General features: G+C 37.3%; 1 protein-coding gene across 2 annotated transcripts in view; it reads left to right on the forward strand.

Moving 5' to 3' along the window:
- LOC107587254 (glucocorticoid receptor-like) overlaps positions 1–17,455 on the forward strand; it is a 79,477-nt gene that overhangs the window by 40,404 nt on the left and 21,618 nt on the right. For both annotated transcript variants that reach the window (XM_016274971.1, XM_016274972.1), the window contains exon 3: positions 16,892–17,058. In XM_016274971.1, the coding sequence (XP_016130457.1) occupies positions 16,892–17,058 (167 nt within the window). The remainder of the gene's footprint in view (positions 1–16,891; positions 17,059–17,455) is intronic.

The following is a 17,455-nucleotide window of genomic DNA, read 5'->3' on the forward strand; positions in this document are numbered from 1 at the left end:
TTTTGTTTCCAGTCAAGACTTGGAGAAAGTTGTTCATGCCTTTATCACCAGCAGGGTGGACTATTGTAATGGTCTCCTCACCGGCCTTCCCAAGAAGACCATTAGACAGCTGCAGCTCATCCAGAATGCTGCTGCCAGAATTCTGACTAGAACCAGAAAATCTGAGCATATTACACCAGTCCTCAGGTCCTTACACTGGCTTCCAGTTACATTTACGATTGATTTTAAAGTATTTCTACTCATTTATAAATCACTCAATGGTCTAGGACCTAAATACATAGCAGATATGTTCACTGAATATAAACCTAACAGACCACTCAGATCATTAGGATCGAGTCAGTTAGAAATACCAAGGGTTCACACAAAACAAGGGGAGTCTGCTTTTAGTTATTATGCTGCCCGCAGTTGGAATCAGCTTCCAGAAGAGATCAGATGTGCTAAAACATTAGTCACATTTAAATGCAGACTCAAAACTCATCTGTTTAGCTGTGCATTTATTGAATGAGCACTGTGCAATGTCCGAACTGATTGGACTGCATGTTATGTATTGCACTGTATTTTATGCAACCCGAAATGATTGCACTGTATTTTAGGTATAATAATTTTCTATTTTAAACTGTCTTAAATTCATTTTAAATCATTTTCAAAGTTTTCAAATTCCTTGTTTTATTTTTGTGATTATTTTTTATGATTATTTTACTTTCTTTTATGTAAAGCACTTTGAATTACCATTGTGTACGAAATGTGCTGTATAAATAAACTTGCCTTGCCTTGCCAACTACTGGCCTGGCATACGTAATACAGTGGTTTTGGCCGTTTTCGCTGATATGTGTAAATGCGAATCGTTTTCAAAAAGTTGTCGTGTATACGTGAAACTTTTTTAAAAATGCAAGGGAAAAACTTTTCGGTTTTTGACTACATCGTTGTCGTGTAAACGTAGCCTTAGTATGGCATGTGGATTTACATTATGCTCTTAGGCAAGCAAGCTAACATGTAGTACATACTATATCTTTCATTCCATTTAGTGCACATGTGCATAAAACATCGGAGTATGACGTATCGGCAATGAGTCAAATATAAAATAAAGCTAAACGATGGGAAACAAACAGTGAAATAGTCCTCAGATGCCATATTCATTACAGCAGCATCTGATGACTGAATGAACCGCATTTATTTGGGAGTAAAGTCTTAATTACTGCATGTCAGCATGATTTAAAATTGCTTTATTGGAATTGTATTTTTATTTTGTTTAAAATTGCACACAAGTTTCATCAGTTGGAAAAAAAAAAAACTACATTTGTGCATGCATTTTCAAAATAGTTTACCTTTCTGTAATTGTTCTTTTATCACACACACAGTTTTTCACACAGTTTTTTCTTTTTGCAGTTTGCTGTTCGGATCAACATTTTCCTTGAATTGTTTACTTCATCTCACATGACTATTCTCTGAAAAAGTGTTTCTGCTCCCCACACACATTTTTCCTGTTTCATTTACCTAACCTAGATTGAAAGCTTTGAACATTGATTTGTTCTTTAGCAAGGATTTGAAGTGCACCACAGAGCATTTACTTTCTTTATTTTTTCGAAGCAAGAAACCAACAGCCACGGAAATCTCCGAAATATAGAAGAACAAAAGCGCACAGAAGTCTGAGCCTGGCTACTTTAATCTGTCAGATGTGTACAAACAATGAGTTACCATTAGCTTCGCTGTAGCTGTAATGTTCTAAACGAAGGCTAATCGCATAAAACGGACAAGGAAATGGCAGCGTCCACTGACTCCCTAACCATCCGTCTGCTTTAACACTGAGGACGTGTCAGGTGTTAATTGAATTGGCCTCTCTGCAACCAATCCATGAATTCTTTTATTGCTGCCCTGTGGTGGTGAAAAGCAGCATCATTTGAACACTCACCCTGCTTTTCTGCAAGCTGAAACGATAGAAGTGTCACCACAGCCTACAGAAACGTCCTTGAAAATGTCAGAGCTTGAATTTTTGTACGGGGAATGTGAGGAAACAATGGTACTTAGATGCTCGGCCTTGCCAGGTGTAACCCGTGGTTTTAGAAAGGTGTTATGGAGATGAATTCCGGCGTCTGAGTCACGACTGGATGTTGGCTGGCCCGCCACACTGCCCTTGGCCTGCCTCGTGCCATACTGCAGATATTTGTCTCTGTGTCAAGACTCTAAAATGGAAGCCGAAGCCATTTTGCAAAAGAAGCCTGTGCTGTCTCTTCCTTTTGTTTATCTCTGTGTTCATTCATTTTATCATTCTGACGTGATTCTGCAGATGTGCTAAAAGATTGATGACTCGCATAGAACTGTGGACTTTCTGTAGTGATAGCGGTGCAGTGCAGTGATAGGCTAATGATGACTTAAGCACAGACCCGCCGTTATATTCAACGTGCTGCTTTGCAATAAAATGCAGTACAGTGAGGCTGTTGTGTTCTAACCTATAAAGTATTTTATAGTATTTTAACCCATTAATGACCAGACTTTTCTGAGAAACGTTTTGCGTATCAATGAAAATACATGTTCTTGTAATTTTTTTTTTCAGGTAAAGAAAAGCTTTTCTTAAGATTGTGTACTTGTATGCCAGATTTGATTTTTTTTTTTTTAAAGGTAGGGTAGGTGAATTTGGAGAGGCTGCGTTGGTGGAGGGTTGAATGAAACGCTGTCAGATTACCTCTTGTCTCATTCATGGGTGAGAAAACATTTGAGGAGAGAGTGCATATTATTACAATAATAACGGCTTCCATTCTTGCTCGGTCTGCAATAGCGTAATGGAGCGCGCTGATGATGTATCGTGTCCGCACGAACAGGGTGAGCGGAAGTTTGCAAATGCAGACGTTAACAGGAAAGTAGGACAGCCTATCGTAGCCCTCGGACTAAAGGATGTGATTGGACGAACATGTTACAGTCCTACACCTTCCACAGACAATATAAATACATAGAAATACATTTAGATCACTTAACTTAGTGATTGCTGTCGGGATGTGAAGAGACTTTCAACCAGCATAACAAAAAATGTTTTTGAACCATATCACCTACCCTGTCTTTAAGTCTTAAATCACTTTTATTATTAATATTATTAATATTGCAAACGATATTCAACGAGCCTTTGCCAAGTTTAGCTGTTAACTTTCAAGTCAGATTTTTTATTTACAAAAATGAAAAAAATTATTTTTTTCTTTGCACCATCAGTGGTTAGCACAGGGGATGCATATGATTCACTTTGATGAGAGCATGATTGATTGTCCACTTAATTTAGTCCACAGATCTTTCCTATAGCATTACATATGCGAAGGACACCATGTCGGTGAATGCCATTGCTTAAAGAGATTGATGCATCCAGAGAGGGCCTAAAATAGTTTAGCAAGTGCAAGTTCAGATGGTTTTCAGCGATGAGTCCAAATTATATTCTTGAAAACTGTGAAGAAAACAGAAGGCTCATTCTTCGGCGTTCCAGACGCAAATTGGATGCACAAAAGGGACACTGTGGGTTTGTAGTCATGCCCTCCGCATTTAAATTCTCAATCAAGAGTTGTGGAGGTCTAATAGACGATTTTATGAAACTTCACAAAACAGACAGCGAGTCACTGAAGCTAATGCACAATAGTTTTAGGTGACACTCTTCAGTAATGAATGACAAATTGTATCATATTTAGCTGCAATAGCAGCTATTCTTTGAATGCTCATGAAAGCTCAGTGTTTTTTTTGGCAGCCTCTGTGGAAATTAGTGGTAATGAGAAATATGGCAAGTTTGGCTAATCACACTTTATTTGCATAAAACGTGCAAACATCAACATGAGTGGAAGTAGAAGTTCTTTTCTCTTGAAAGTTCTGTATTGACTACTATTAATGTGAATTTGCTCAGCTACTGTAGCTACGGTATTGAAGCATGATATATTGCTATTATATCCAGCATTCTTGTAGCTCAAACAGTAGAGCATGATGCTTGCAATGGCAAGGGATTCAAGGCCATGGAACCCTAATATGTCTGGTCATAGACGGATCCGCTGATAGACGTGGCTTTCAAACGCCCCCATGTGTACCTGTGCAAGCGCTCGGTGAAGAGCGTGAAGCGATGATCATTGTAGCCAATCACAGTCATATCTGTTGAGCGTGTGAACACAATGGCCAATCAGAGTTGTTTAAGAATCTACTCGAGCGCTCAAAATGATAGCGGGAAATGCTGGCATCGTCACACTTTTAACATTTCAAAAAACGTTGAAAATCCTCTTCTGGTGTTCTACTGAAAAAGTAACAGCACATATGTTTGGACCGACATGAGGGTATGTGGTAAATAATGACATAATTTTTATTGTGGTTAACATTATCATTTCCAATCCAGAACTGTAATATTTGTTAAGTCAGTACATACCATTAGTGGCGGTTGACAGAAGTACCATTTATGGCACTATAATCTGTTGCCAAAGGAAAAAAGGGTGGGGAAAAAAACTGTGACCATAAGTAGTGGTCGACCGATATGGGTTTTTTGACAGCCGATGCCGATATCTTGGAAAGCAGGGTGGCCGATATAAAGTGATATAATTTTATTTATTTTAATTCATATTTAAAAAATTTGAAATCATTTGAAAATTTATTAAAAAATAAACATGTAAAATAAACATACTTATACTCTAGAAGACAAAGTATTTTTCACAAATAAATAAATATTTAATAAAAATATAATTAAAAAGGAAGTAAACACTGTAACCAAAAACTAAGTAATCTGGGACGTTTGTGTGCATTGGGAATCATATTTTTTCAAATAAAGCCAAGGTAACACTCATTTTACATACAGCACACTGTGAAAATTACATGAATATGACAGTGGGCAAATGCATAAAGCGCAGCATAATTTGAAATCCGTCATGAGTTTAAAGTTTGTCTATCGCGCATCTCCAATGAAGCTGATCTCTCCTCCTGTCCGTATTCAATTCGCACGGACCATAGGACCGACCGTCACAGAACACGCGATCATGCAGGTTACATGCACACTTCACAAGATCTCAACTAGATTCGACTAAGTCCGCAAGGTTTGTGAAATTAAATGTTCATTAGTCATTCAAAGATTTGTTTAAATTACATAAATGCGTATTTGCGGAATGCTGACGGCAAACGAGAAAGTATTATAATATTTGCCTTTAATAACATTAAAGCAATCGTTATAATACTTTTTTGTATACATTTTAATTCCTTTGTTTAACAGTTCTATCTGATTATTAGATAGACTTCTATCTTCCTTGAACACATTGGCCAAACAGAAAAACTTAACGGCCGATGCCGATATTTGAAAAATGGCAGATATCGGCCGATATATCGGCCGGCCACTAACCATAAGAGTGCAAAGAGAAATGAAAGAAAAATCTACATGTGTGTTTCTGACTTTACCCGGGTGAATGAATCGGATAATCCCATGATCCGTGTGACCTCCTTTTTATTTTTTGTGTGTAGCGGGATTGACCGAGCTCAAGTGCAGCCGTAATAGTGGTTTAGATATTATATAAGCACCTCATAGCTGGAGTGAAAGTTAAGGGAGGAAGAGAGGGCAGGGCTCTGCAGCTGAAGAAAACAGTCTCTCCGATACACTCTTTAAGTGAGACCCATGAGAACTCTTTTCACTCAAAGGGCCAAAGAACTGATGTCTTCTCCTCAGGGGAAGTCAAACATTATGCCCTTCCCTCTATCAGTCCAACACATCAGTCCAACAATGTATGTGACATTGGCTAGACTCCAGTGAATATTGTACTCGGGGCTCTACATTTTTGTAGAGCACTGATGTCAATTTTTAGAGCCAAAGTTAATTTTTCAACATTCAACATTGATGTTTCACAATACAACATGTACATGTTAGTGGTGTGAGGTACTGACAAAAAAAGATACAGTGCTCTCCACTAATATTGGCACCCTTGGTAAATATGAGCAAAGGCAGCTGTGAAAGAGAATTTAAGTAACCTGATTAAAATTTTTATAACAAACAATAACTAAGGCAGCACCGAAACTTTGGCGAGAATGATTCTGATTTTATTACTTTCAGTGTAAACTGTGACTAATAACGTATAATGTATTGACAGTATCAAGGTCGCCTCAGTTGAGGCTCGTGCAGCCTGTCTGACTCATGGAGAAACCAAAACTATAAGCACAACAGCACACACAAAGAAACAAACATGAACAAACATACTGCGGTAGAAAACAAACGATAAATATTCTATATAATATATGCAACATCACACGACCAAGAGTGATGTTTTCCCGACTTTCAGCACGATTGCAAATGTGATATTGATTTTATACAACTTTAGTTCAATTAACAAGTAATATTAACTGACTTACATTTTAGACACATTATTGATCGTTTTTGCTCCATTTCGCTAATGAAAATAGTTCTAAGCAAAGCCACAGCAGAACAGTTGCGCATCTCCGAGCAACACACAACAGTGTTTCGTTACTGAATGATTCAGCATTTTTGAAAGAGTCAATGATTCAGTGAGCCATTCATAAAGACAGTCACTTGCTTCATTTATTGAATGAATCAGCCGTTTGAACAAATCGGTTGAATCAATGATTCACTCATTAAGACAGTGACATGCCACCACCTACTGGTGGTTTAATTTCTTATTTAAAAGTATCATTGCATTTTTCCAACATTTCATATTTGTATGTCAAAAAAAGTAAAACATTAATCTAATAACATTATTTAAGCATTTGCAATTTTGAGTAAATTAATTTATGGAACCTCTTATCTTCATTAAACAGTCTGAGTAAATACATCTAAATGGCACTTTCGATGCAGCTTCTGTGTTTCCTCTGCAGTAGAAAGATGGAGTTTGTTGATACTGATTTCGTTTGAATGGTAACAACCATATAGTGTCTTGTTATTCTAACTTAATGTATTGATTAAATGTAAGATTTTTACATAAATGGTGACGTACATTTAATCAGGTTAGGAAAATAATGTCCTTCATAAAGTTAAAAAGTGTAACAGCAATCAATTTAAGGCAAATATCACAAATATGCTGATTAAAGTAATACCTGATAGAGCACTGATGAGACCTTTGCTTCAGAATAAATTACATTTACGCCAAAAAAAAAAAAAAAAAGAACAAAAGAACCACTTTTTGGGAACTTTTTTCCCCCCGGACAAGTAACTTTTTTACTCGGACAAGTGAATGACTGATTGACTGATGACTGACAAGCACATGTCAAAGCTTAATGTCGAGCCCTGTGTGTGTGTATATATATATATTTTTTTTTTTTACAGAAAGCATATATATATATATGCTTTCTGACCCCAAGACTTAACTCTCTGCAATTCTCCAGCTGTGATCCTTGGAGAGTCTTTGGCCACTCAAACTCTCCTCCTCACCGCACATTAGGACGATATAGACACACGTCCTCTTCCAGGCAGATTTGTAACATCCTTAGTTGATTGGAACATCTTAATTATTGCCCCGATAGTGGAAATGGGGATTTTAAATGCTTTATCTCTTTTCTTACAGCCACTTTCTATTTTGTGAAGCTCTACAATCTTGTTCTGCACATCAGAACTATATTTTTTGGTTTTACTCCTTGTGATGGATGATTAAGGGAATTTGGCCTTTGTGTTCCTCATATTTGTAATCCAGTGGAACAGGAAGTCATGGCTGGAGAGTTTCATGCTGCTTGTCACCCTGGTGTGCTAAAAAGAAATGTAAATAAGAATGTGAATATACTTCAGAGATATTTCACTCATAAGAATTTCTAGGGGTGTCGATAATTGTGGCCAGCATGCATTGGAGAATGTGAATTTGTTCACATTTTGAACAAATATATTTGTCGAATTTGTTGATGCAATATATAAGAATTTAGTTAACATAGACTAACAATGAAAAATACTTTGAAAGCATTTATTAACCTTATAGTTAATGTTGATTCTAATAACTTTAACAAAGATTAATAAATACTATAACAAATATATTGCTCATTGTTAATGTTATTTAATGCATTAAGTATAGTTAACAAATGGAACCTTATTGTAAAAGTGTTACCCAATAAATGCATTCATGCCGCCTTTGAACAGTCTTTGTAAATATACCTAAATGTCACTTCAGATGCAGCTTCTGAAAACAATATTATGTCCACGTGGTAGCCTTAAAAGTTTGTCTAATAAATTCTATGTCGAATCAAAATATTTCTTTCTAAAGCCTTTTTTTCTCATTTAACACTAACATTCCTTTAAATTATCTTTTGGGGGGTAATTTCTCAGCAATTTGCAAATATTGGCTGTTATGAAACAAGCCTTTCCTGTTGGACGAGCAGTCACAGCCTCTCCGTTTGACCAAAAATTCATACAGTATGTATCATTACCATATTTTATTTACCACTTACCCGCAATTCGCATGGAGTTCTTCAGCTCTTAAGAATGAAGATTAAAAAGGTCCTGCAGAAGGACTCTCAAAATTATTATTATTTTGTTTTATTATTATTATTGTTTTTTTGGGTCTAATAGTTGTAAAATGTTCCAATTTGATTTAACAAAATAGTTTTTGCACATTAGCAAGTTGGTTAAGGCATTGTTTGGATCAGACACTTTGCCTCAGGCAAAAGGCTAATGTTATTATAATTTATTAAACACATGGCTCTTACTTGTGTCTTGTACTTCAGAGAATTGAGAGGAGCGGCACGTTTCTGTGAATGCACCGACTATATACCACATGTCAGGTCCAATTTCCCAAATATATCCACTTAGTAGTTTTGGTACATGTTCAGTTTGCGAGAAATGTTTCAAAATGTTCCTCTTCAAGAATCTCAGGATGTGTCATGTCACCGAGGAGAGTGTGTGCTCAGCTGTATCTGCTAGTGTGCTTGGTTCTTGGAGAAGAGTATCTTTTAACGTCTTGCTCTGAGGAACGTCTCCCAAAAATAAACCGTGAGAGAGGAGAGAGCACCTCATATAGGAAATGGGGATCACATGTAATGTAGACTCGTTACTCTATCATTTGGGCAATAAAATTCAATATGAATAATCCATAGTTCTGCTACAATACTGTTGCTACAAATCGATGGTAAATGATGGCGATTTGTAGATTGAAAAGCCTTCTGACTGTATTGTTGTGCACAGTGTTTCTGCTGTTTTTCAGCACTGTTTCATCCGACTTTAAACTAGTTTAAATCACTGAGTTATTTGTGTTCTTTGCTGAATTCAAGCGCTTCACACTGGATCTCACAGCGCGTGACCGAGACTCATTAAATGAAATAGTGAGAGTGAAAAACGACTTAAGGGAGTGTGCTTTTTTGAGTCTACATTGCCAGAAATGCCCACGAAATGGCCATGGAAGAAACACACAAACTGCCATTGTGCCCAGCCCTACGTACGTTCAGCCCTCAGACTTACTATTAGAACACACTGAAACGTTTCAGTCTGGGAAGTGTTTTAGAGTTTCATGGAGGCACAAACGAATTAGCATTTTTTTCCACCATCAGTGGTGCCAAAACACTTCAGTAGTTCATTGTTAAAGTTTTGAAGTGTGTAGTTAACACAGACATGGGTTATGATCGTTGCACTTTTCTCCTCGGCCTGCAAACATGGAGGCAGCATCTAATTGCTGAGGTCATTGAGCTGCATTCATTTGTGTCGAGAAGATCTGTTTCTCAAAGGACTGTTATGCAAGCCGAGAGTAGAAGGAAATGAATCAAGAAGAGGACAGGCTGACAGTCTCACACACCACCTGCTGAATGGAGCTTAAATCGAAATCCCCAAAATCCTGCGGGGAAAAATCAACAAACCCTGCAGGCACGACCTCGGTTTGGCAGCATCGGATTATAACTCTCAGTATTAGAGTCATTTGTTGATTTGTGCAAACCAGCAAAAATGTTACACAATTTAGAATATGACTGATCTAGAACAAACACATGTCATTCATAATTGGTGTACTAACTAGGTTTGTCTGGATACAGACCTGCTTAAGTATCACAACACCATTGAATCAGCTGTTACTGAATGTAATGCATTCTGCATGGCTCAGTGGTAGAGCATTGCGTTAGCAGCGCAAAAGGTCGTGGGTTTAATTCCCAGGGAACACACATACTGGTAAAAAATGTATAGCCTGAATGCACTGTAAGTCGCTTTGGATAAAAGCTGGTCTGCTAAATGCATAAATTTAATTGTAATTTATTCTTAAAATAAGAAATTAAATCTTAATGCAGTGAATTGTGTTAATTTTCATTTGCATTCTCATTTGATTCTTTTCTCTTTATATTTGGAACTTGATGGATGCAAACCAAAAGATCAGACTCTTAATAATAAGTCTAGCATCAGTGCAAACTACAGTGTTAGTCTTGTGCAGTGTGAAGCATTGCAGTTCTTGTTTGTTTGAGTTACTGCTGATATAACTTTGTTGAAAATATGAGCAAATAATATTAGTACTGCACATAAAGTGGCAGTTATGCTAGTGCTGTTTTCATAATACTACCCAGTGTTTCCCATACATTGATTTATTTGTGGCGGCCCACCATAATATCAACATTTAAAATGGGGGAAATTGTACTTTAGTGTAGAGCTGAAGTTGACGCATTTACTGGCTCAGCACATCTCTTTCATATGACAGCCAACAATTTAAAACATGGGAGTTTTTCTCAATATGCGTTCCTCTGTGTACTTGCGTTCCCATGGAAACGTTAATGCGTAAATTACTCAGACGTTACTGATGGAGAATAACACATGACATTAATACTGTCATTAATTGTTTTGCAGTTCAAAAGAAATCTTAATACCATTAATATGGAATTTAATAACATTAATGGATAATGGAAAAAAGTACATATTAGGGCTGTCAAACCGATTAATCGCATCCAAAATAAGGGTTTGTGTTTGCATATATAAATATATATTACATATACTTCTCAAATATATGCAGGTATGCATGTATACATATTTAAAAATACACAGTTCACATATTATGTAAACACAAACTTTTATTTTGGATGCAATTAATTGCGATTAATCAATTTGAATGCCCTAGTACAAATGCAATTATTCACCCATTAGACAAAGCTGCTTAACTTAACTATTGTACATTTTTACTTTTAACAGTTAAAGCAACAGTTTTGACTATTTAAGATTTATTAGGGTTTAATATTTGTCTTACTTTCACTTAGTACTGTTTCCACCAACCTGGAAACGCACAGTAAGTATTTCTGAAATGCACTTTGTATATGTCAATTCCTAGCCATACACACCACAGGTTTGTCCGGATCATTGCCGCAAAGATTTGTAGCGACTGGATCTGGAAACCGATGCTTCCAAAATATCATCAGAAACTTTAAACACAGTCCTTGGATTGATAAGCATTTGTAACTCGCAGGGAGAGAAAAATGCTTAAAGGAAGCGATTGCTCGTCCTACTACTCATTTTACCTGAAATGCAGTCACAGCAACAGTTAGTTATAACCAGTGTCATCTTTCTAGTCACCCTTCTAGTCTAACCACAGACCTAACTTTAGGTCAGACTTGTTGGGCTTGAGAATACAAGCATTCTGAAACCTGAAACCCTTATTGCAATTGGTGTAGTTCTTTAAATGGGTGGGAAGGTATTACTTATTTGTAACAGCATATTTCTCTGCTCTGAATAGCCTGTCGATCAGCTGACAAATGGCTTAATGTTTTCATGCAGATGGGAGTTAAATATGGCAGCGTGTGGCATGTGTTGGCTAACCTGCGAGACAGTTCTGGTTACATGAGAAGGTGTCAGGGATTTGTAATACCAAAAGCAGATCATCAAAGAGGTAAACCATCACAAATGAAGCTGTATCGGGAGAGTGAAATCGCTCCAACAGTTGTTTGTCTACCAGTGGCTTTGTGGCACTATGCCGCCAATGATTATTAGCTGTCCTGAGCATCTCCTGCCAGCTAATTAGTAGTGTTAACCTCAGATGGCGTCATGTTGAACACTAAATGCTGGATTGCTCTACACACATTTTGTAATCTGAACAGATTTTTAAAACCCCCCGTGGTGAAAAATCAAGTTTTTAGCGTTGTTTACATGTCTGTCTGTCAGGTGTTCTTAAAGTGCTTGGAGACAAACCATGAGTCAACACCATTGTTCAGCATTTTCTCCTTAAAACTGTGGTGTAAAAAAGACAGTCTCAGAAATATGTTTTGAAACTGCCCGTCACAAACATGTAACTTATCCCATCAACCTGCGGGACGTGACTTTTCATCCGCTGGTCATAGGTTTTTATTTACAGCGTGTTTTTGCAGTGATGAGCAGTGTAGCCAATCATAGACATATCTGTGCCCCCAATCCGATCAGAGTCATTTAATATTGAGTATCTGCCGATACCAAGTCCCAATCCGATACTTGTACAGTATATTCCTATAGGAATGTATGTTTGGTGCACACTTCAATTATACAGAGTGTATAGAGAGTTGTGCAGAGAGTTAAAGAAATATATGTATGATGCATACAAGATACACTCTCTCTGTGTACTGTATATATATATATATATATGCACACACTTTATACATGCATTGGCAGATGTACTGTAAATATGCTACAATGGTAGACATTGTAAACAGACTTTGTGGTCACAATAATGAATATGGGACTATTTGATGTAAACTTCTTGTATTTTATATGTATAATAAGTGGAGTAATTGCAACATAAAGTGAAGATAAGGTTAGAAAGCATGAAGCTCGCTGTGTCAGAACGCCAGTTCAGTTATTATAATAATATCACTTTTTTGTCTCTTAGAAATGCACATTTGATAGTAGCTTGAGTTATAGGATGAGTTATAGGATGCAGATATTTGTTCATTCTCAAAATCGATAACATCTGTAAAAATTGTAGCAACCTCAGTTTTATACGGTTAAATTTATTCTGACCAAGTTTAGTTTATTTTAATTAAGCATTGGTCTCCCATAGTAGCATACATTTAAATCATGATAAACACAGTTAAAACCACACAATATAGCACCTCAATACCATGGTAAAAATATAACTATATGGTTTTTAAGTAGCCTATTTGTATGAAAAACAGTAGTCTAAAAATATTCAGTATAAATGCACACAAGCTATAGCTTAATCACAAATACATACTATAATTATATACCATTACTCCTGTAATAAAATTAATCCTGAATATCCCACATTTCTGCCACAATACCATGGTGCAGTGAGTGTTACTACAGTAAATCCATGGTAAATGATAGCGACGTGTAGATTGAAAAGCCTTCTGACTGTCTCGTTGCACACAGGGTTTTCCCTGTTTGGCTTTAAACTAGTTTAAATCACCGAGTCATTTGTGCTCATAGCTCTATTCGCGCTTCACACTGGATCTCACAGCACTGTTTAGTGCTCACGTGACCGAGTAAAGTTACTCAGTAAATGCATCTGCTCTAGTGAGCTCACACCGCGCGGCAGTTTGAACTTTGATCCGAGCGGATAAATGGTCCGTGTGGCGCAGTTATTTTTACACCTGACCTTATTGGATATGCATTTGTAGGAGTTTCCCTTTCAGATGCAAAATCTGTGAGAGGAGAGTATTAAAGGGGTCATATGACGTTGCTAAAAAATAGTTGCATCGCGCAGAGTAAACATAAAACCATGTCTGCATTTGTGATCAGAGAAACGACAAAAAAAACAGGCACTACTCTACACTGCTCAACTCGCGTTTGAATCATCAGTGGCAAATCCTTTAAAAGCGTACTTACAGGCTGTGAGTCAGCATTATTTGTCAGAACACCGGCATTGTAGGCTACTCTCCCAGGAAACAGTCCTCGTCCTCCGTAAAATGCGTTGCTCACATCTGAATATTTGGGTTGAAGTGTTCTGGAACAGTGTTGTAAATACAACTTAACCACTGATTTCTAGTTGTGTCCTCTTTTGAAAGGCCAAACAAAGTAGTTTCGCTTTCACAACGAAATACACGGCATCTCTACGACATGGCGGCGGCGGCAACAATACTACAGCGAGAATCAAAGTTACACCTTCTTTCTTTGCGTGAACATTTGGGCTGTGTTATGCAAATCTTCCCACACAGTGACGTAGACATGTGGGGGCGTGTTTAAATGAGGCGTTTTAGGAAGGCGTGGACCAGTCTTAACTTTTATAAAGAATATATCTTTGGGTTTGAGACTTTAGTCTTTGCAACTTTAGGGATCTTATCTATTCATGAACCGTTTGTAACACTCCAAAGAGAAAGGAAAACTTAAAATCGCATCATATGACCCCTTTAAAATGTATCACGCAATGCAATTTACTAACGTTTGCGCTCGTCAAATTACTGGTATTTGCGCCATTATTTAAAGCTCCAAAAAAGCATGTCTTAAAGCAGACGCTAATTTGCGCTGCTCTTGGTAGATTGTGTTGGTCATTATGGAAATGATCTGGCTGCGTCTGTGTTCTTTAATTTGTGCATTGTCAGTCAATCACAATGTCCACTTCCTTTTGTGCTTTTTTTGGAATTGCGCTCTCGCTCTAATTTGCCCTGTTTAGTAAATCTGGCCCTAAAAGAGGTAAAGGTGTAGAGTTATATTCAATCCATTTTAAGACATAAATTACTTTTATGGGGGGAAAAACATTTAAATATGTCATTTTGATTGTCAAAGATGAGTTTTAAGGGATACAATTAGTGTCTGCAGGGGGACTTTAAAACAGCTAGGTACACAGAAACATAGAAACACACACCTCATTGTTAGGAGATGCATGAAATAATGTGTTATAAAATCATCTCAGAATATCAAACGCTTTAAATCCTTCGTGTGTTTGGGCTGGAATCATAGTCTGAATATAAGAAAATATATATAGCATCACAAATTTATTTTCTTTAAGTATGCATTATATATTGGTACAATTTCTGTTGTCAGCTGATATTACTTATTATTATTATTATTATTATTATTATATATTTCTTAATGTAATGGTTGATGTTGGATACATATTTCGATTTGATAACTCATCTAACACTCACTTGAAGTCAGTCTTTAAAAACGCAAATCATTTAATAACATTGTTATGAATATGCAATGATAAAGTTGATGCCTAAATTCACTTGTAGCATGCAGAATAAATTATTTTAATGATTTTATTTTGAATTTATTTAACATGAAGTATATAATTTGTGACATGAAAATAATTGTCAGCTTATCAGTATCAGTAGTCAGAATTTAGTTTTACTAATTTTACTAAACGGAAAATTATCATAAAAGTGCGGGGAGTGGAAAGTTCTGCAGGTGATCTGCTGACATACACACATTAAAGAACACAGACACATCCAGCGTATCCATTTCCATAATGACCGATGATAATCAGGTGCGTGTAATCTACTAACAACACCGATGCAAAAATGGGTTAAGACCTAGGTCTTGAACCCTGCTCCTGCGGACCAACTGTCCTGCAAATTTTCTAACCAACCTGCCTCAGGACACGTGGCCTGTGGTTTTTCCAAGTAAATCCTTTGATTAGGATTTTAGCTAAGTTTTGCAGGACAGTGAGTCCCCAGGTGCAAGACTTGCTTTCTTTGGGCGTTAAATAATGCCGCAAATACCAGTAAATCGACTCCCGCAAACCTTGGTAAATCACCTTGCGTGATTAATTAAAAAACTTAAATTTAAATAGGGAAACTCCTACAAGAAGGCTTATCAAATATAAAACGGGAGGAGAAAATCTTGTTTCGTCCAATTTGTCTACTTTAGTGCAAATTGCACTTGGTAAAAGCAAGCTACTTTAAATACGAAGGGTGCGTTTACATGACAACAATGTATTAAAAACAACGTTTTATTTTTTTATTTATTTAAAAAAATATATTATTCCTTTTTTAATTTTGTGTACAGACGACAACGTTATTGAAACGACCCCCGTTCACACGGATCCACGAAAACAACAAAAAATGCTGTATTATTCTTTCCAGGCCAGTAGTTGGCGATGTTACTTTTTTAAAAATGTTTTTGTAGTTTACACAGAGATAATAACGGTATTGTTTTCAAACGTTTGTTTTTTCAAGCCCCAAAAACACCCTTGTCGTGTAAATGAACGGCCAAAATGCATAAAAACATTTCGTTTTTTAGTTGAAAATGGTGTCGTCTAAACATTTACTAATTTAAATACTCTGATGGGTGGCCACTTGATATCTAATGTAATATCTGGGTCTGGATTGTATACAAGTTATATATATAGTTCAGTCATGAAACTCTAGATGGCGTAATGATAACGTAATATTCAGAGAGTTAAACGACTTGGCACAGCTGATTGGTTCATGCTGCATATGCAGTCAATGAGCTTACTGCCTTGCATTTATATGGGTGGCTAGCATTTACTAGAGATTCCTGCAGCGCGCTTTCAGAGTTTCTCTGAAACACTCCACTTTCCCCAGCTCCACCTGTATAGATCTGCTATGGGTTATTTTATATGCTATTTGTGCAGCAGCAGTATGTCTTAAATACTCATGGCACCGTATCGCCATATGCATTGGCAGTAGCAAGTTCCTATACTTGATTGCAGCAGCAGCAATAAGTGAAGTGACGTGAAGTGACGCGCGGGGAGCAGTTGGGGTTCGGTGCCTTGCTCAAGGGCACCTCAGTCGTGGTATTGAAGGTGGGAGAGAGTGCTGTACATTCACTCCCCCCACCTACAATCCCTGCTGGTACGAGACTCGAACCCACAACCTTTGGGTTATGAGTCCGACTCTCTAACCATTAGGCCACGACTTCCCCAATAATCTACAACCACAGCAATAACCAACAGCAGCAGCGATTCAGCAGCAGCGTAGCAGATCTGTTCCGCCAAGACCAAATACATTAACATTGTCATATCCATCACCATGCTAAAATCTTCCGAGAGTTGTCATGATTGAACTATATATATTTCATTTCATTTGAAATGTCTTAAACTGTCCTTATTTTTTTGTGTTCCAGCTCTTTGGCCAGGCCTGAAGCGAGCAGCTCCAGTTCGTCTGGATCAGTCAAGCCTGGCGGAAACACCCATAAGATCTGCCTGGTGTGCTCCGATGAGGCCTCTGGGTGTCATTATGGGGTGCTCACCTGTGGCAGCTGCAAGGTTTTCTTCAAAAGAGCTGTAGAGGGTGAGTCTGCGGGACACACATATACCCCTTCATGTTCCTGTTTTGACAGCAGGGCTGACTCAGTGGAAAGCACTGGGCTGATAAATGCTTTGAATCTCATTTTATTAAGCAGTGAACAACAAAGGCATCCCATGTACCGTCAAGGTTGTCCTGTCAAATAGCGTTTGATGGCTGATAAAATGCTGGTATATAGCCACCCAAAACTGAGTTTTATTGACTTTAGTCTATGTCTGTTAGGTCATAATAAAAGTGTGATTTATTTTTGGTGCAGAGTCTGAAATATTTCTCATTTGTTTTGTCATAATGTTTCTTTTGCAAGACAAATAACTTTGTTTAAATTATATTTTGAATCGTCTTCACCCCACTGCCCCCCCCCCCCCCCCCAAAAAAAAAAAAC

This window comes from Sinocyclocheilus grahami, unplaced genomic scaffold (assembly GCF_001515645.1).
Source record: "Sinocyclocheilus grahami isolate Dianchi unplaced genomic scaffold, SAMN03320097.WGS_v1.1 scaffold91.1, whole genome shotgun sequence".
Lineage (NCBI taxonomy): Eukaryota > Metazoa > Chordata > Actinopteri > Cypriniformes > Cyprinidae > Sinocyclocheilus > Sinocyclocheilus grahami.